This window comes from Vulpes lagopus, chromosome 3 (assembly GCF_018345385.1).
Source record: "Vulpes lagopus strain Blue_001 chromosome 3, ASM1834538v1, whole genome shotgun sequence".
Lineage (NCBI taxonomy): Eukaryota > Metazoa > Chordata > Mammalia > Carnivora > Canidae > Vulpes > Vulpes lagopus.
In genome coordinates, this window is record NC_054826.1 from 74,828,206 (window position 1) to 74,849,959 (window position 21,754).

The following is a 21,754-nucleotide window of genomic DNA, read 5'->3' on the forward strand; positions in this document are numbered from 1 at the left end:
ACATGTAGTATTCAAAGATTCTATAAATATTTGTTCATTTGTTCATTAGGGGAAAAACAGCCAAAGTCTGTCTGATCAGTTAATACCATACAAATTCTTTCATTATCAAGTATAACTATTTTTTTCTCTATTGGTACAGTTATTTATCTTTAACATGGCACTACATACTTACATATAAGCAAAGATAAAATTTTCCCACTTGCAGAGAAGGAAAATAATACTTTCTTCTCCTCATATACAAGAACTACCAATTCTTGGGGCCCCTGGGTGGCTTCGTTGGCTAAAGTGTCTGCCTTTGGTTCAGGTCATGATCCCAGGGCCTCGGGATGAAGCCCCTGGTCAGACTCCCTGCTCAGTGGGGAGCCTGCTTCTCTCTCTCTCTCTCCCTTTGCTGCTCCCCCTGCTTGTGCTTCCTCTGGTTCTCTCTCAAATAAATAAATAAAATATTTAAAAAAGTTAATTACTAATTCTTCCCTCATAAGGGTGACTAGGAGAAGGAAGGATGCATAAGGCACGGGTGGCTTCTGTTAGTTTTGCCACTTCACTTAAAATTTCTCCTGCTAGAAACTGAGGGAGGGAGGGAGGGAGGGAGGGAGGGAGGGAGGGAGAGAGGAAGGAAGGAAGTGCGAAGGAAGGGAGATGGGAAGGAATGAAGGAAGGAAGGGAGGGAGGGAGGAAGGAAGGGAGGAAGGGAGGAAGGGAAGGAAGAAGGAATGGAGGTAGGGAGGGAGGGAGGGAGAGAGGAAGGAAGGAAGGAGCAAGCTTTAAACTGACATAAACATGTCTTTCAATTGAGACACAAATACCTTTGTATTTATAGTGCTCAAGGCCTTTTGATTATATACTTTGAGATTCAGGTTCTAGTTTTGGCAGTTCTCAGCTTGCAACCTTATTCACTGGACTCCTTGCTCAGCTTTGAGGTAGTGGTTATAATAGAATTCCCATGAAGGAGTTGCTCTGAAGTTCAATAATGCATATTAAAGATTAGAACCAAACACATAGAGCTGGCAATATATCAGTGATAGATTTCTTTCTTTTCTTCCTTCCAAGAAGCAATTATATTTATTCTGAAACAAAATTTATCACACTTAAAACTGCTCTAAGGAAGAATCTCCAAATTTCCTATAGTAACTCATTCCAATATTATGTAAGGAAAAAAAGTCACAAAATCTAAGTGCATGCGAGTAATGTCTATTTAATAAGGTTTAGATATCCACTAAAGTACTTCTTCTCATTAGTCATTCTGAGATATCCCAGTAATACTTGTAGGTAAGATGAAATGAAAACAGTTCAAACAATGAAAAAATACCTAAATAAATGTGAACTACTTGACATTTTGGGGATAGATGGCATTGATAAGATTTTTAAAAATCTGGCTGTCAGATTTTTATATCTTTGGCAAGTTAATTAAGAGAACTTTAGCTTGTTAAATACTGTTTGAAATTTTACACTTAATGAAGGTATGAACTATATATCTTTGCTTGATCCAGAAAAAAAAACCCATAATTGTCACCGAAGGAATTACAATAATTTTACTGTTCCTAATTTTAGGAACCTTTCCTTAAGAAAATTAGAGAGTGAACTAAATTTTCTTTTCTTAAAAAAAAGAAAAAAATGTACTTACTTCTAAGATTATGAAGTAACATATCTAGTAAAGTCATAAATTTTATATATTGAATAACAGAAAAGTCCATTCCTCTAGCCCACAAAAATCCAGATACATAATAATCTAGTAGAATGGCTTCCTTTAAACAGGTGTGAAGGTTTTTGAAATTCAAAATTTTTTTCAGTTTTCTGTAACAAAAAGAAAAATCCAGACATTAAAATCAGATCAGCAAATGGTTCCTTTCCTAAGTTTTGAAAATGCAGATATTTTTCTTGAATGAAAATTCTATAATACCCTTAATCTAAATATATCCACAGTTCTATAGAAATCCCAAGTCCAAAATGACATTCAAAAGGGAAACAGAGGGAAAAGGAAGAGATACAGCAAGTTCCAGCATTCCTATTGCTCCTCTTCCTCCCCTTCCTCTATTCTTGTAATTCTCCTCCTCACCTTCCTCCTTCTGTCTTCAAAGTACAGTAATTTTACTAGCATTTTCTTCTCTGAAATTCAATATCTTTTTCCATTTATACAATCAAGATTGTTTCTGACAACATTCTGGATCTTGTTAAACAAGTATCTGTCCTGTTTTCTAAAGAATTCCAGTTATGTATATTTTACTTATTTTGTCTATAGCTGTAATTTTCTATTAAACTTCAAACATTTTTTTCAAATCATTTCATTTTATATACTTTTCTCAATACTGTTTTCTAGGTCCTTTGGTGTTCTCAGCAGTGTTACTTCTCCCTTGGGCTGCTTAGAGAGCTCACCTCCATAAGATCTTTTCTTTTCTACTCTTTGCTTTTTATTTATTTATTTTTTCATTTATTTATGATAGTCACACACACAGAGAGAGAGAGAGGCAGAGACATAGGCAGAGGGAGAAGCAGGCTCCATGCACTGGGAGCCCAACGTGGGATTTGATCCCGGGTCTCCAGGATCGTGCCCTGGGCCAAAGGCAGGCGCTAAACCGCTGCGCCACCCAGGGATCCCTACTCTTTGCTTTTTAATATTATTTATCCCCCTTTAATTTCTTATCTATTCCTTGAGTTTTTATATCTCTGTTTTATGCGCTTGTTGTGATTGCTTCATAAGGTTGTTTTGTTTTTTTTTTAATTCATGGTAAGTGTTTGGCAGTATAGACTCTTCATCTGCCATCTCCATGCTGTTCTTTTTAATTAAGTATTTGACCTAAATAGTTGCATGTGTTCTTTGTTTTTCATTTTCATTTTTTCAGTGTTTGATTATATGAAAATGAAGGCAACTATTTGTCTCAGAGTATTTTAGTGAAACTTCTTTAACATCCCTTTATCCTTGCTCTTCCCCAAACCCCTTCACCACTTCCCCTAGTACCATTTGAATCTTAACCTTCAACTTGAATTGCAGGGCTGAATAGTCACCATTTCTATTCTTTGTTCAGAGATTTCATCCCAAAGGAGGTTATGCAGGAAGGAATTTGGAGCAAGATGCTATTGCAGTTTGAGTGCAAAGTTCCCATAAATTTAGTGGCAATTTTGTAAGTTTTTCCTCTGGGTTTAGATAAAGAAAGATGGGATATGGGAAAGGACATGCCACAGCTGTGGCATCAGAGACTACAGGGAAAGAAAGATGCTTAACAGGGACTTAGGAAGTTGTGCTATAGTGATATGTGATATAACTATCTACTTTGTCTCACCAAGAATTCCAGTAAAAGTATTACATTATTCCTACATGCTCTTGAAATTGGAGTGCATCTTATTTTTTTAGATGATGACATTCAGAAATATGCCTTAAGGCAAGAGCTGAACAGCTCAGGGAGCCCAGTTATGGAAGGTTATTAAAAGATCTCTCAGGGTTATTTCTGTATTTAAATAGTTATTTTCAATTTAGTCCTTAACCTTTTTCCAAAAAGGATTCGGGTGGATCTGTAAAAAAATCAAGGTTATATTAAAAGCATGAATGAATGATAATAGTTGGGAGATCATGGGAAATGTAATCAGACATTTAACTTTGCTTGAAGTGTACTCTAGAAATATGTTTTAATGATACTATAATGTTTCATTTGGTTGGCTGCTTTCATGAAACGTAATTTTTAATTTTAAAAGGTAAGGAAATGTGCTGATTTCTTATAATTTATTTAAATAGGTTTATAGCTTTGTAGACTGTATGGCATACTTCTGTCACTTGGTGACAGGATACCTAAATTATATTTCTGTCATTTTGAAGGGTATATAATCCCCATTTATAATAATGCTATTTTAAATGGGAAGCGAATGATTGATTGCAAATATTTCAGGATTACTGTTACAAAAATCATATAAAGAACCTCAAGAAAATTACTTTGCAAAGAAATGGCTCCTGACATAACACTATCATTTATTCAAAATTGATATCCTAAAATCTGAGATTACTTCAGGTGAATTTATTAATGAGACAATCTAAAAGGTCAACCTACATTGAAGCTAATTGTTTCCATACAGTTAACTTCTGTATCACCCTCTGTATCATTTCCTTCATCCTAGATGTAACCTCTTAAAGATTAAAAATACCTTTAGAATTTAAATATTTGACAATAAAGAGCCAAAAAGTGGGGAAAAAGAAAGACTGTCACACAAGGTATGGTACACAGTACAACTTAAGATGTGGTGAGAAATAAACAAGTCTAAAAAATTTATTTTCAATACCTTTTTATTTAATATTAATTGCATTTAATATAACATCTTTTGATATTTCATACAAATAATTTTTAAACTATATTAAATGCCTGTCATTTGCATATTATTTGCCTACTATAAAATACCTATTTTTTGCACTTCAATGATCAACATTTGGGATTATCTAAAAATGGAAAATATTTTACTTAAAGCATAATCAGTGATACTAATATATTGAATGCATTTTACTAATCAATTTTTAAAAAAATTTTATTTATTTGACAGAAAGAAAGAAAGAGCACAAGAAGGGGGAGTGAGAGAGAGGGGGAGAAGCAGGCTCCTCATGGAGCAGGCAGCCTGATGTGGGACGCAATCTCAGGACCTGGGGATCATGGCCAGAGCCAAAGGTGGGTGCTTAACAAACTGAGCCACTAGGTGCCCCTACTAATCAATTCTGTTACTAAAAAACAGAATTTCCAATGGACATTCATTTCTATAAAAATGCTAAAATTACTATGATAAAAATGCTATGTTTAGAAATCTGTGAAATTTTTAATTGACTAATACTTAAAAAGCTATATAGATGGTAAGCAGTATGGCCAAATCACAGATCACCAGGATTTCTAGCAAGATTTGCAAGCCCTGAAGGTGAAGAGCATCCTGGGAAACGCCTGTCAGTGTCATTTGCCTGCTCTTAATATGCTTTCCCTTCTCAGATTTCTCTTCCAGCCAGTACATTTGTCATATTTCCTTCTCAGTAGTAAATCACCTCTATTCCACAATATTTGTAAGATTTGCAAATGATAGCCACTGACAGTCATTTTCTATTTGTCCATTATGGTCCACAATACCCTCCTAACATCCAGATGACTGGCTTGGAGAATAGATATTACTGTCCAGAACATCACATCTCTACACATTATAGTCAATCAGGCTTCCATTATTAGAGCAAGATAACTTTTAAAATGACTGATTCTCAAAACACATTTTAGGAACTTGGGTGTTAGATATATCTGACTAGAGTTCTAAGTAAATGATTTGCTGTAGAAACCAATGGCCTTAAGAAGGAGATATACATATATTAGAATTGTTCCCATAAATTCAGTTATATTCACATTTTTAGGCAAAATACACAAAATCAGAGTATTTAGTATAGCTTCATATTCAAGAAAAATCACAGGTGGATGGCTAATACTCATGATTTCCAAAATATTAAAATGTATATTAATATTACAGAAAATGCAACTTATTGTGATGATGAGACAGAAAACCTAAAGATTATTTTGCATATTGACAGTTCTATGAATGAAAGAGAAAAGAAGTAAAAGACACCATATGTTAAAGACTGCTTTTCACTGTTAACATTAACATGTTAGTCTGAAATGCATTTCTCCCACCAACAAGACAGCTGAGCAGTGTAAAAAGTCAGTTGTTTGAGAATTTTGGTGTTCCAGACTCGAAAGTGTGTGTGTATATACACACACACACACACATATATATCTTTGCATGATATAATAACAATTCTTCTGAAAAAAGTTTAAAATATGTAACAGCATATCACGATCATTTATAGATGCAGAACTAGAACTGTTTTATATTTGGTTGTAATATTGAAGTGCTTACTGTTGAACTCCATCCACGTCCTCTGCTAGCATTTCAGTGATTTGAGCAACTGAAAGAAAATCTGGTGACAGAATCTTTTCATGCTCCTGGAACTCAGCATCTCTCTACCAAAAAACAACAACAAAAATAAGTGTAATGAGTTATTTCAATCACATTTACATATTAATCCAATGATAGCAATGTTCTGTGTTCTAGTTGCTATCAGAAATAAAATTTAAACACAACAATTTTCGATAATCATTTTTCTCTTCCATTTTCAAGTAACTGTATCTCTCTTCTTAAAAGTTCAATGTCTAGCTAATCTGTATTTTATGTATATATTTAAAACTGGGTGATGGCTTTCAATTAACAAACTTTTCTTTGGTCTTTATTTTTTTCATCATGATAGTGTACTCTTTCTTTTTTTAAAGATTTTTTTTATTTGACAGAGAGAGTAGAGGGAGAGTGTGTGAGAGCACAAGCAGGGGAAACTGTAGGAGAGGGAGAAGCAGGCTTCCTGCCCAATGTGGGGCTTGACTGCAGAACCTTGGGATTATGACCTGAGGTGAAGGCAGATGCCTTCAGATGCCACCAGGCACCCCCTTCTCACCTGTTTTGTAAAGTTTATTCAGAGATATTCTATTGCTTTTGGCACAATTATATATGGGATCGTTTTCTTAATTGCACTTTCCACTGTTTCATTATTAGTGTATAGGAATGCAACAGATTTCTCTACATTGATTTTGTATCCTGCAAATCTACTGAATTCATTTATCAGTTCTTGTAGTTTTTTGGTAGTCTTTCAGATTTTCTATATATAGTATCATGTCATCTGCATGACATGTTTTACTTCTTCCTTGTTAATTTGGATACCTTTTATTTCTTTACATTGTCTAACTACTGTAACTAAGGCTTCCAGTACTATGCTTATTCAACAGGTTGAATAAGCATAGTACTGGAACGTGATGTAATGAGCACTGGGTATTATATAAGATGAACCACTGACCTCTACCTCTGAAACTAATATACAGTATATCATAATTAATTGAATTTAAATTAAAAAAAAAGTGGTGAGTGGACAACCCTTGTCTTGTTCCTGACCTTAGGGGAAAAACTCTTAGTTTTTCACTATTGAGTATAATATTGGCTATAGGTTTTTCATATAAGGCCTTTATTATGTTAAGGAATGCTCCCTCTAGACCTACTTTGTTGAAAGTTTTCATCATTAATAGATGCTGTACTTTGTCAAATGCTTTTTTCTATGCTTATTGAAGTGATCATATAGTTTTTAATCCTTTCTCTTACTGATGTGATGTATCATGTTCATTGTTTTCTGAATAGTGAACTACCCTTGCATCCTGGGAATAAATCCCACATGATTATGGTGTATGATTTTTTTAATGTATTGTTGGATTTGGTTTGCTAATATTTTGTTACAGATTTTTGTATCTATTCATGAGAGATACTGATCTGTACTCTTTTTTTGTGGTGTCTTTACCTGGTTTTGGTATCAAGGTGATACTGGCCTCAGAATGAATTTGGAAGTTTTCCTTCCTCTTGTATTTTTTTGGCATAGTTTGAGAAGAGGTATTAACACTTCTTTAAATGTTTGGTAGACTTTGCCTGGGAAGCCATCTGGTCTTGGTCTTTTTTGTTTTCTGTGGGTGTTTTGATTACTGGGTAGATTTCCTTGCTGTAACTGGTTTGTTCAAATTTTCTATTTTTTTTTTCCTTGCTTTAGTTTTGGTAGGTTACATGTTTCTAGGAAATCCAACAAGGAGACATCCACTCAGCAGTGACTAATCTGTCACATGTCTCACTGAGATCCACCGGGCAGTGTCCAGTCTGCCATGTGACTCACTGAGACATCCATCTAGCAGTGACTAGCCTGTTGCCTATCTCACTGAGACATTCACTATGTCTCATTCAAGGAGGCAACATCCATCCAGCAGTGACCAGCCTGTCATGTCTTAGCCCTATAAGCTGAAAACCCAATGCAACTGGAGGTAGCAGGACCCCTTCTTTGGTCCTCAATAGGATTGGCCACCAATCCTCAATGCAATACCAGCATCCCAGAATTACCATAAAGAGAATTTACCCAGCAATGAAAAAGAAAGAGAAAGAGTTAGAAATCTGGGTTCTATTCTACTTTTTTAAAAAGATTTTACTTATTTATTCATGAGAAACACAGAGAAAGAGGCAGAAACATAGGCAGAGGGAGAAGTAGGCTCCCTATGGGGGAGCCTGATGCATGACTTGATCCCAAGACCACAGGACCACAATCTGAGCCAAAGGCAGATGCCCAACCACTGAGCTACCCAAGTACCCCTCCAGGCTCTATTCTAGGGAAAACATGTGGTGGATCAAACATGCTGCTTATGGGGAGAACTTCCCAAAGAGTCACCAATGGGCCAATCTTCCCCAAATGTGTCTTGTTATCTCCTGGCAACAGTCTAAAACCACTGTGGAGGTTTGGAGCACTGGATGATCAGTCTCATCTGTGTGTTCTCTGCAAGCCACAAATAAATTATCATGGGAGAGATTTCCCCTATGGATGCTACATGAGGAATAATCTCTGACACCTTCCAATGGGAAGAAGCAAGTGTTCCTTTTCTTTGGAGCTGAGTGATTCAATCTCTTATGCCAGCTAATAGTTTTAAGAAAAACCATCCAAGAACTGAACCAGTCTTACAATTAAAGTGAGAATAAAGTTTCAGAGCCAGCTAAAGCAATTCAAAATATAGGGAATGAATAGAGAGTGAGAAGAGGGAGTGAGAACAGGTTCCATATCAGTTCTCCCAGTTTTCCTTTTCCCCAGAGAACAGACCAGTTACACAGAGAAGCACAGAGACAGAAATTACATCAGCATTAGACCAACTCTGTTTCACAGAGGAGGAACTTACCAATCCTCAAAGGTCAAATTGTGCTATGCAGACTTAATTTAGGGTTACCATTGTTCCTCTGAGGGTCACTTTATAATCACCAAGATGATGCAGGCAGCCCAGGTTCAAGAACTCAGACTGGGTCCCACAGGACCAGCCAACTGGGTCCTTGCCTTCATGCAGGATGGAAATCAAATGTAAGCCAAGAGGAAGTAAGAGTAGAGTTTATTGGAAGACATAGAGAGAAGTGATACAGACAAAGCATCTGGAAGACTCAGAAAGGAAAAGGAGCATGAGTTTCATCTTTGCTTGGGCATCTGGACTTTTTATGGAGAACAATGGTCTGGTATATGCATCCTCTTAGGTATCCAAGAACTGATTGAACAAGAATGAGTCAATTTGCGAACTTTAAAAAATATCTACATATTCCTCATTGAACTTGGGGCTCAAAATGAGGCAAGGACAAGTAAAAAAACTTGCTAGCCTCAATAACTTAACATCTAGTGGAAGGAACAAACCAAGGGTGACTTTAGACAAGAAAATAAAATGATAAGTGAGCTGTAGTAAAGGGACAAGAATAGAGACAGGACAAAGAAAGGACCTCCTATAAGAGGAAATGGACTTGGTGAGATTTGGCAAGAATGATGGAATGAAACAGCAACAGGATACTTGGGGACTGGTTCTCTAAGTATCAAGTAATGCATATTGTGATGCCTTGGGTACAAGACAGGAACTAGTTGGACCTAAGTGGGAAGTGAGCATTCGGAACATGCTGTGAGAGAACTTGAATAAATATTTACTGAGTGATTACAAAAGCAAGTTACTGCACAAGAGATCATAAATATTTTAGACCCTTGCCTGGTCAAAGAATGATAGGCTCAAGAGTTTGTTCTTAATAGTACAGGCAATAAGGATAACCCATGAATTTCTTTTTAACAGTGAAATGACAAGATAAAACTGTCCTTTAAGGAAGGGCGATTTGTAGGAGGGTGAAGGAAAGAAAGGAGCAGAGAAAGGACACAGAGGAGAGTTCAATGAAAATGTCTTTGAAACGGGTCAGGAATGAGGCATTGGGCTGTACTGGGTTCCTAGCAGCGTACACGAAGAGAAAGGGGTGATGCAACATATTGTATCTGGGGGACTAAAACTGGGAAGAATGAATAGTTTGAGTATCTAAAATAGATAATTGAAAGGGAAAGGTGGTGATTCTCAGGGCCTCCAATAGCTGAGTCCTTTTTTTTTTTTAATTTTTTTATTTATTTATGATAGTCACAGAGAGAGAGAGAGAGAGAGAGAGGGGCAGAGACACAGGCAGAGGGAGAAGCAGGCTCCATGCACCGGGAGCCTGACGTGGGATCCGATCCCGGGTCTCCATGATCGCGCCCTGGGGCAAAGGCAGGCGCCAAACCGCTGCGCCACCCAGGGATCCCAGCTGAGTCCTTTTGTTTAGAGTACAGTCCATAAAAACGATATGCGGCATTCTTGTTACACCAATAAAAATAGAAGCATTGGAGGATGATGCTGGATTTAAGAAGGCTATAAGACAAGTTTGATTTCAGTGGTTGAGTTTAAGGGTGAATATACATATCAAGGAAGAAATGTTTAAAAGGTAATGAGAGATGCTAGACTCAGAAAGGTCTGGCTTAAAAATGTTAGTTTAGGAGTCACTCCAAGTGTGAGAGTGGTGGAAACTGCCCAGAGCCAAGGCATGGGGAGAACAGCTGTGAATGGGGGTGGAGGAAGAGACTGAGAAGCAGAGGTAAGCAGTAGCTCCATGAAAATCAAGAACTGTGAGATTTGCGGGGAGGGAGGGTACAAAAGTTTTCAGTTTGGCAAATAGTTATTTATCCTTCCATGTGAATGGGTTCCAGTAAATAAGAAGAGCAACAAAATGCTTTGCTATAATTAAAAAGATCACATCCCACATTTTCCTTATTTCTTCCCAAGAGTAGAAAAATCCCAAAGATAACAGTTATTGGTAATGGTAATCAACATAATGTCTGTATTTAATATTAGGTTATTATATTTTTATTTTAAAAAATCTAATTTAGACACAAAATATGCTACTTTATTAGCTATCTTTTTGTAACCTAGGGCTAGCAAAATAACCTAAACTAGGTCATTCTATTAGTTTATAAACTTAATAAGAAAAAAATATTATAGCACCTAATAGAATACCTTGTACCTAGTGGGCACTCAGATATTTGTAAATTTAATTACTTGCACTCAGTTTTTAGGTAGGATGGTATTTTACTCCAGAACATATGACCATATATTTGCTAAATGTTTGTTGGTTCTGTTTTTTATTATTAGAGTAAAGTATAATTATTCCTGTACTGTCAACCCCATTAGACTGTAAATTCCTCAGGGACAATCATTCAATCTTCTTTTTAGAATTCTACAGATCCTACTTATGTCAAAATAGGTTGTTAATTGACTGACTGAATTCATCTCTATCATCTGATGACATTATTAGATGATGGAGAATGATGAACAGAAAGACTTGGATTTGGATGGTTCACCAGGGTTTGACTACTGATTAATTTTTGTGATGGATAGCCAGTCATTTGAACCTAAGTTTGAATTCATGTTAAAAAATTATACTGAAGTGTTTTAATATACAAAATTGCTATCATTATTAACAAAGATTTGCATTAAAAGTACATTGTACAGACATCCAGATCAGTTTTGTTTGATGTGAAAATTTTCTGCATAGAAGAAAATAGGTCACACAAGGACTGTATGATAGGGAATACAATAATCTTAAGCCTTTTGGACAATAATAATTCCAGCTAGGATGCATAATATTAGTGTCTCATTTTTTACTAAACTTGCTAGCTTAAGATAATCATCTTGTAGGAGGGTTTGCCTCTGGTTTTTGTTTTGCTTTGTCTTAAATTGAATTCTTGAACTTATTTTAAACTAGAGCTCTGTCTTGTTTATATACTGCCTTGCACTTGAAATGATATAAGGTGGTAAAAAAAATCTCTAATCTTTCAACACATACATTCTGACTTGTAAAATTAAAGATGCAATACAAAATTCATGAATAGGCTAATAAAAATGTGATATGTAATTTAGTTTTCCATGTAAAATTACATCTCTGACTAGAAAAATATGTTAGCTAAACTTTACTGTAACTCATTTTACTCCACCACCTGGTGGATTTTAGCAATTATTCCAGACACAATAAAATTGTAAGTCTGATATTATTTGTCAGATAATCTTTTCTCTGAATTTTTTCTCTTATTCATCTAAGCTTTCCACATTATATATGTCTTCCTTCTAGAACTTAAGCTTTTGGGGTATCTTTCTATCTGTTACTGGTAGTGTCTCAAAAGATTCTTAATAAACGTTCATTAAAAGAAAAATCATACAGTTCATCAAAGATGACAAAGAGGGGTTTCACAGTCATAGAGAACATAGACCAATATACAATTTCCATACTTAGAAAAGCTCTCTTCAAGCATGAAAATAAATGAATTAAGGAGCAGCACTGTATTGAGCCATGTCAGAGCCTGAGGCAAAAGGAAAAATCAGTACTACTGATGATGTCCTCATTTAATGTTTTGATCCATTATGAATTTTTTGTATTAGCTTTCAATTTTTTTTAACTGCCTTCAACTGAAGTTTATCTTGATTACTAAATTTCTGGAATCCCTTAAATTTTGTGTCCAAGGAGACTGACTACCTTACCTGCCTCATTACAGTTCAGAGGGAGCCAATTTAAGGAAAAAAAAAAAAAAGATGAAAGAAGGATAGGTGAAAACAAGAACTAGTGCTTTAAAGTAATGAATAAAATAGGCAAAAATCTTCGGCAAATGAGATTAAACAAAAAAAAATACATGCCACATTCTATAGAGATACATTTGAAAATTACAGGACAAAGTCATCAAATTTGGACAGGAATAAGAAAGAAATGGAACTGACCAAACACAAACTAAACTGGGAGACTACTTTCTAAAAAGTAACCATGCCAAGATGATTGTACACTTGAGTTCTACCTAACAATCAAGAACACATAAATTCTGTTAGTCTAGGGACACTCGGTGGCTCTGTCTTAAGTGTCTGCCTTCTGCTTAAGTCATGATCCCAGGGTCCTGGGATTGAGCCCCACATGAATCTCCCTATTCAGTGGGGAGTCTGCTTCTTCCTCTCCCTCTGCCCCTCCCCTCTGCTCTGTGCTCTGTATCTTTCTCAAATAAATAAATAAAATCTTCTAAGAAAAAATTCTATTAGTCTACTAATTGCAGGCTGTAGACAATTCATTGTTAAGAAGCCGGCATTGTCTACACACAGAAATCTAAACTAGCACAAAATGGAAATTCTAAACCAAAATCAGATGTGAAAACTTTAATTAAGATATTATCTTAGGAAGTTGAATCCAAGAGTGTACTAAAAGAAAAATAAGCTATCATTCTGACCAAATAAGGTTAATTTCAGAAATGAAAGGATGGGTCATCATTAACAACAACATGTGTTTTATGTCAAATTAAATGATAATAAGGAAATAATAACCAGGCATTTGTTAGAATTCAGCAACAAAACTCTCAAAACATGAATAGAAAAAAAAACAGCTTAAACATAAAAAAGATTATTTGCCAAAACATCAGATTGAATGGTGAAAAATTGAAGTCATTCTTATAAAACCGGAAACTAAAAAGGGATCCTGGCTAGTAACATTATTGTAATTCAAAACTCTATAGACGTTCTAATAATATAATATGAAAACTAAATGTGTGGCTTAAATATTAAAAATGAATTAAAAAATCTTTATTTGGAGATTACATGGTTGCATACCTAAGAAACCTGACATTGTACTAACACGGTTTTAGTTAATAAGAAATTTGATAAGATGGTTACATAACACAAATATATAAAGGCCAATTGCTTTCTCTATATTAGAAACTAATTAGAAATGGAAATGGCAGAAACTTGATTAAACTATAGTTATAAATATAAGAAGGTAAAAGACCTACAGAAATTATAAACTTTATCAAAAGTTTAATAAAAAAAACTCAATAAAGGAGATTTATTGGAAACCTTCAAATTAAAAAAATTAAATCCTTCCCACATTATAAATGTAACGTGATGGCAATTTTAAATCTCAACCGTATCATTCTAGAACTTTATAAAATAGTTTTCAAGGATTCTTATGGAAGAATACATACATTTTCAAAGAGAAAAACAGTGAGGGGAACCTTTCCAAATTAGATGATAAAGTTAAATATAAAATAATATGGCACTGACACAAGAATGGGCAGAACATTCAGTGGAAAAGATACATTCAAAAATGTATCTGTAATAATATATATATATGTATAAATTTTTGGAAATTCAAAAATATGTATACATGTATACAAAATATAAATTTACACGTATTCATGTATACATATATATAAATGTTTGGACTCTATTCTGTTACTACTCTGCCCATCACTGTGTTCATTCATGTGTGTATACACATAGTGTGATAGTGGCAGTCAGTCCATTCTCAATGAGAAGAGAGGGGATGGTTTATTTAGTAAATGAAGCTGGTATTAACTGATGGTTCATGTCTACAAGAAAATAAAATTAGATCCTCATTTTAAATGTATCTATCAAAAATTAATTTTAGCCATGTTAAAGACTATACTTTAGTAAAATAACACTTTAAGTATTAGAAAAAAGAGTAAAGATTACTTGTATAAATCTGAAAAGGAAGCTAAAGAGAGGAGAAGAGCAGGACTTCTAAGACAGGAAACCCAAAGACCGCTAGTAAAAAGAAAAACAAGCCCAAGTGTCTGTCAAATTCCCCACACCCACAGCTGCTACTCCCAGAGGTTCTAAGTGTTTCATAAATACTACTGTATATCAACATTTTGAGGAATATTAGTACCGTCTTCTCAACAATATTTTCAACAATATATCAGGCATCATCCCCATGGTCTTGCTCAGGTTTTCCTATAGTATGTGCTGAAAATGGCTCCAACAAATATCTCTTGGGAGAGACAGAAATTGCAGGACCCTGATCATCTTGCTGCTCAAGTTGAGCCTCAAGTGTTTCTCTCCAACCCTGATGATGCTGGGGTGGGGGCTGTGTTCAAGGTCTGTAGGGAGACCATCTAATGTAGAGAGAATTGTCCGTGGCCTCCTCCTGGCCATGCTGAAGATCTCCAAGGCAAGTAACAGCATTTTTCCACTTAAGATTATGTAAGTGTCCTTTGTCCTGATAAAGTCTTGAAGGCACTGAATAAATAACATCTATTAGGAAATATGGTAATGCTTAGAGATATTTTCAGAGGAAGCAACTGGGCAATAAGCATTTATGTCTTCTTTTAGGTCTCTGATGTGAGCTGAAGTATAGTCCTTTTATGTGTACTACTTAAATGATATTTCCCAAATAGTATTTTTTAAGGCACTAAAAAAGTCAGTTTATGAGTCAACTTGTGATAAAAGACTGAGGATTAAATTCTAAATATTCATTTATAAATTCATTTACAATTTAATTTATAAACATTTATAAATTTCATTTACAGATCTATATATAGCAAATATTTTCAGATTTTTGTCATTTTATGTCTGGTCGTAAGCACTTACACAGATATCTCCCATTTAGTCTTACCTTTTAGACGGAGGCATTTACTCCCATGTTACTAAAGAAACGGAATGTTGAATTCAGAAAGTTGGCAAAAAGAGTTTATGCAATGCCACAGAAAAAATATATCTTCCTGGACCTGCATCTCATGTCTGCTTGTTCACTGTATCTCAATAGACTTTGATCTCAGACGCCTAGGTGGCTCAGTGGTTGTGCGTCTGCCTTCAGCCCAGGGCGTGATCCTGGAGTCCTGAATTGAGTCCCACATTGGGCTCCCTGCATGGAGCCTGCTTCTCTCTCTGCTTGTGTCTCTGCCTCTCTCTCTCTCTCTCTGTGTCTCTCATGAATAAATAAAATGTTAAGAAAAATATATTTTGATCTGTGTAACTATCTTACTTGGCATATGTCAGACCACCTGTGATTTTAATTAGTTATATTTTACTGAGCACTTACTATGTGATTGGGATAATTGGTTGTTTTTATTCTAGGTACTGGCAAAAAAGAAGTCTGGAAACCTTAGAATAAAGCTTATACTTTATTTCTGATTGACTTGGTGAGAAAAAAAAAATCACTAATGCTTGGCTTAGATGACTAGATGGTCTACTGGCTAAGTCAATTTGGACATAGAATTTATTAGAAATGACACCATAAGGGACTAGGTCTTGGAGAATCAACTCTGGAAGTTAATTCTCCAAGACCTGATCTGAGAAGAATCTTTCAGTATCTAACTGAAAAGCAGAAGTTTTGGGAACATAGATTCTGAGAGAGGGGTCTTTGCCATCTTTTCTATCTAACCCCTAAAACACATTGTGGGAAGATAAATGGGCAGCTGGCAGCCTTATCATTCTAGTGAATGCAGGCTCTATGGATCAACTGGCTTCTCTGTGACCTACAGGAACTCTGCTTTCACTAGAATGGAAAATGGTGTTTCTACCATGCAGTGTATCAGCTTGTTCATCTCAGTACAGGCTAAGTGAGTACAGCTCAGTGAGTCCAAATTCCATCTTGATTTCTTCAGTTTGTTACTAACTTAAAGATTGAGCATTTTCTGAATTGCTTGTCACAGGGAATTCCTGCTCCTCCAAGAAGTTAACAGATGTGCCCACTGACAGTGCTAAGGTGTAAGATAATCATCTCAGGTCTATAACTAACTCATTCATCCAATCCATCCAAAAAAAAAAAAAAAAGTGACATCCCCCCCCCCCCCCCACGGCACTTCTTTGCATCTTCAAAAAAAAAAAATCATGGGGTATTTCTTTGTCCTTTCTTCTTTCTTTCCTTTTTTTTTTTTTTTTGAACTGCAGATTTATTAATCCCAAATTATCAGAGTCTTCTTGGAAAGTACATATCTACATGGATAAGTAAGTACATGCAAGTGTACACTAGCAATTGAGCACTTTCTTAAGTAAGTTTTTGTACATATTTAAATAACACGACTTAATTGCGAAATTTTCTCTGCCACTTTTGAAATTGTATTACTTACATTAGAGATCACAAGGGAGTAACTAGCTTAGTAACCAGTTTATCACATTAAAATGTATTTTTAATGTATGCTAATTTCAAAAGGCTCATAGGACCGTCAGCATGCTTTAGTGGTCTGCATACAGTATTGGGAAGAATCTGTATATATCTCTGCGGCAAGGCACCAAATTATTGGCTGAGTGTTCCACATTCAGAAGATAGCAGCCAATACTTATCTTCTGCACCCACACAAAAAATGTTATTTAGACTAAAAAAGGGAGTTGAGCATCCCAGTGTCAATTATAACATCATTCACCTTCGGTCTTTAAAAAACTGAAGGCAAAAACAAACCAAAAAAAAAACCAAAAAAAAAAAAAACAAACCTGAAGACAAAACTTCGTAGAACAACATGATGGATTGTGTGAAGGTTTAAACATTTTCTTTTAGCAATATCTGGAATAGGAGGTATGTGCTTAATTAAAATCTCAGGATACTAAGCTTATGAGTAATTAAAGTCATCTAAAACCCATTTATTATGGAGAGCTGGCGTTGGGAGGGGCCTAAAGAAAGTGATCCTCCCCCAGCCCCAGCCCCAGCCCCAGCCCCAGCCCCAGCCCAAAGGAGACCACTGGGGCCCAAGGAAGTTCAAGGGCTCTCCTCAGGGCAGGTGGACGAGGAGCAGCCACGCACACCCGGGGGTCGGCTTTCCAGCGCCTCTCCTTCCTCCGCTCGGGTATCTCTGTACCTAGAGAAGTGGTAAAATAATCAGGGAGACCCCAGGCCCCGGCCTTCACGTGTTAGTCAACCTACTACCAAGGAAGAGTCACTAATCCGTAGCAGCACCTTCCGAAAGCGACCGGCCCAGGTCAGACCCCAAGGTCCCCTTTCCAGTGCCGAGGGCGCGGAGGTCGCCGGCCGCGGAGGCCACCCAGGCAGGAGCTGTCCGGCTCCCACTCCGGGGCGCCCCGCGCGGCGCGGCGGGGGCAGGGCTGGGGGCGCGGGCCCGAGCCTCCCGGGCCCCGGCACCGCCCCGCCCCGCTCCCGCCCCCGCCCCGGGCCGCCGGCCGCCTCCCCGGGCGCGGGCCCCGGCCGCGGGCCGCGCGGGTCCGGGGCGTGCGCTCGAGGGTCGCGGGTGCCGGGACGGGGCGGCGTACCTCGGACTCGGGCGTGGTTCCCGCCGGGGTCGTCGCCGCGGGGGTCGTTCCCCCGGGAGTGGTCCCCAAGGACGCCGTCGTGACCTCGCCCCGGAGTTGCGGCCCTCCGTCGCCTAGGCAACCGGGGCGGGGCCAGGGGCGCGAGGGGGCGGGGCCAGGGGAGCGAGGGGCGGGGCCCGGGGCGCGAGGCTCGGGGACGCATCCCTCCGCGAGGAGGCTTCTGGGTGGGAACGTGGGCCCCGGGGGGGGGGGGGAAGGGGGGAGAGGGGGAGGCGGCGGGGCGGGGGGCTGCGGAGCTGCCCGGAAGGCAGAGCCCGCTGCGGGGCTGCGAATCCGTGGCTGGAGGCAGGCTCGTCCCTTTTAGTAACAGAGCGAGGAGGGAAAGAAAGGAAATTTAAAGAACAGCAGTTTATTTTATTTTATTGTTTAATTTTTTTTTTAAGAACAGCATTTTAAATGTTAGTAGGTGGGGAAACGTCTAATGCTAACAGCAAGTTCTCAATAAATATTAAAGTGAGATTATTGGAACTTGATCATTGATTTTTGATATTAAGGAGTTATTGTAATTTTAAGGCGATATGCTGTTATTGTCATGTTTAGAAGAAAAGAAAAACCAGTGTCCTTGTAGAGAGATACGTCGTGAAAGATTTAGTGATGATGAAGAGATGTAATATATGCATTTACTCCAAAATCATGAGGGGAGGGGCTTGGGTCCTTGAGTGGAGTTATGGCAGGGTACGTGGAGGGGCGGGGTCGTCGTTGCACCACTCTTTCTATTTTATTTTTTTTTTAATTTTTATTTATTTATGATAGTCACAGAGAGATAGAGAGAGAGGCAGAGACACAGGCAGAGGGAGAAGCAGGCTCCATGCACCGGGAGCCCGACGTGGGATTCGATCCCGGGTCTCCAGGATCGCGCCCTGGGCCAAAGGCAGGCGCCAAACCGCTGCGCCACCCAGGGATCCCTACTCTTTCTATTTTAGATACGTTTGCAGTTTTCCATAATAAAAGCATTTAAAAGCAATATATTTAGGATACCTGGGTGGCTCAGTGGTTGAGTGCCTTCCGTTTAGGTCTTGATCCCCGCCCCCTCCGTCCTGGGATCCAGGAGCCTACTTTTCCCTTCTACTTATGACTTTGCCTCTCTCTCTCTCCGTGTCTCTTTATGAATAAATAAATAAATCTTTGAAATAATTTAAAAATATTATACTTAGTGGCCGTATTAGTATTCTCTGGATGACAACACCTGCTTTGAAAATTCACCTTGTATTTACCTGCGTGGGCGATGCTATGCAGAAAGTTTACTATAAAAATCAGACATTAATTAAGTTTACTATAAAAATCAGGGTGCTTTGGTTTCCCCATCTGGGAAATGAGATGGTAACAGTGCCTGCCTCATAGCATAGAGGATTTAACATGTTAATATATGAGGATTTTACACCTGAGGATTTAGCATGTTAATATATGAGAATGTTTAGAACAGTGTCTGGCACCTGTGTTAGGTATTATTAAGATTAGTATTAGTTTGTATTGTGTTTCTCCTGATGTTAATCCACCCTGTACTCAGCTGCCAGGATAATATTTCATTGTGGGCCTCTTATATGTGCCCAATGCCTCTCAGGTCAAATTGAACACTTTAGTGTTACATAGCCTCATGATAATTGTGCCCGATTGCCTCACAGTTCAAGTTATGCACACAATTTGTACTGTCAACTTGTGTTCCTGGAGTCTCTCATTTTGTGTATGTTTGGTCATTCTTTCAAGGGTCTGGCAGTGTCGTTTCCTTGATACCTTCATTCCTAAAGAAACTGGTTTCATTCCTAATACAGAATAGTTATTCAACAATGTGTTTATGACTTCCAACCCCATTTAAAAAGGACTACGTTAGAACTTCCTCAATTAGTGAAAATATAGTCGATTTATAGTGACTGCCAGAGTTAATACAAGAGCTACCACCTCACAAACTCAATACAATGCTTAATTATTTGATTGTTTCCTTTGATAGCTACTTCAAAGAAATTGAAAATAACAAGTCACTTTCTGCTAGGTGACAACTCTCCACATTCTTTAAATTTAGTATTTGGTAAAGTGCTAAAGCATTGATCTCTCTAAACTGCAGTTCTGGTTTCCTCAAAGATGTGATTTATTTTTCTGGCCTTTAATTGTCCTGCTATTTCTTAAACAGTGTTTAGGTTTTCTGTGCCCCTTTTTTGGAACTAGATGGATACTCCATTAAAGATGGAATCAATTTCCACCGTGATAGGAGAGTTGCCGGATAGAGGGGAGAATTGTTTTGTAGGAATTCCGTTTTTACTGTATTTAATGGTATAATTTATTGGAGAAGTCATTTTCAAGGAGGTAATTTAATTTTATGGGACACAAAATTTTTTGCCCAGTAAGGAGTGGTGTTGAAAGCCCATTAGCCCAAAGGTTACTTTTAATTTGCACAAGTTGAAGCTGATTTTAGCCTCCCACTTCTTTTGTAGGGAGGTGCCAACAAGGAAGACAAATCTCAGTAGGTGATGTGCTTTCTTACATGGAAAGGTCAGTTAAGTCTTCCTTCTCAGGTCTCTTTTGAAGATAAAGGCTTCTAACCAAAGGCTGTAAAATTCCATTTTTTTTATCTTATTGTTGTAGGATGGAAGAGAAAAGGAAACATATAGGTCTTGTAGTTTACAATTATTGCTTGAAAAGACCTTTGACTTTTACCACATCACAGTGAAATATGGGATAGCTTGATACTGTTATTTTGATCAATTGGATTGGCCCCTGTTCTCATGAAAGTACTCCCATCTATATACCTGTAATCCTGTATGTAGCACATTTTACAAATAGAATCAGATTTTTTTGAAGAGAGGCATTTTCACAATTTTGCCAATTCAAGTATTGGATGTTTAAAATAAACCATACTTTTAAATACCTGAGAAACATTTAGGAAAGGACTGGATGTTGATGGTCTCTAGTGTGGCACTATATGGCAATGAGCAGTGACAATGAGATGTCAGCTGACTTTTTAGGGTAAAGAAACATTTCATGGTGCCTGTGTTGCTGACTCCTTTTAAGTATGAATGAAATTCTTCAACAACAAATGAAATAATATCAATAATGAAATTAATGATGTACTGGTAGTTCAAACAATGTGATTCCTGAGGTCTTCAATCTATTAATACTCCTGATGGTCTTAGGTGGATCAAACTGGAAAAATTCCAATGTGTCCCTTAAGTGGTTCTGAGACACCACAAAGTCCTGCAGATAGAATTCAGATAACACATTGTATCTTACCTTTGAAATATGTTTAAACTGTTAGATGTAGAAAGAAAAAAAATATATAAAAGGCATTTTAATTTGTGAGTAATTGCCTTCATTCTCTGTTACATATTGAATTTTAGCCAAGAAAGTATTCCAATAGCTAATCAATTTTGAAATATATTTAGTTTTCTTCACCTTTACCGAATCCTCAAATCTGGCCTTCTCGTTTCAACCAAGGGCCTTAATCTTTTCAAGTCATAAGTGAGAATATTTTAAAGCTTAATAAAACACGTTTAAGAGATGGCATAGTAAACCTACTTTAGTAGAGTTAAGTAGTTTAAAATATAGGAGGGGGTAATGATTTTCAATAAATAGTTGGTACAATTTTGACACTGTTCATTACCTGCAACTTGTCTTCAAAACTCTATACTCTTCATTGTGGGTTTATCTGTTTTTCCTTCTTTCTCCACTTACTCCCTTTACAGTGGATCTTTACACTGTTCAAATGAAGACTCCAAGTCTCTTTCCTAAATCAGAAAATACTCTCTTTTCCTAATCCAGAGACCTCTTTAAGATAGTTTTGTAACTCATTC

General features: G+C 37.2%; 1 protein-coding gene across 4 annotated transcripts in view; it reads right to left on the reverse strand.

The window, feature by feature from the left end:
- Positions 1 to 17,733, reverse strand: part of CABCOCO1 (ciliary associated calcium binding coiled-coil 1) — a 116,930-nt gene extending 99,197 nt beyond the window's left edge. For 3 of the 4 annotated variants that reach the window (XM_041749979.1, XM_041749978.1, XM_041749976.1), the window contains exons 1-5: positions 17,602 to 17,733; positions 17,449 to 17,503; positions 17,142 to 17,211; positions 5,860 to 5,963; positions 1,625 to 1,794 (exon numbers count right to left, since the gene is read on the reverse strand). In XM_041749979.1, coding sequence (XP_041605913.1) covers positions 1,625 to 1,794; positions 5,860 to 5,963; positions 17,142 to 17,195 — 328 coding nt within the window. In that variant the 5' untranslated portion in view covers positions 17,196 to 17,211; positions 17,449 to 17,503; positions 17,602 to 17,733. Of the gene's footprint in view, positions 1 to 1,624; positions 1,795 to 5,859; positions 5,964 to 17,141; positions 17,212 to 17,448; positions 17,504 to 17,568 lie in introns of all 4 variants that reach the window. The other variant, XM_041749977.1, reaches the window with a different exon arrangement.
- Positions 17,734 to 21,754: the final 4,021 nt, after the last annotated feature.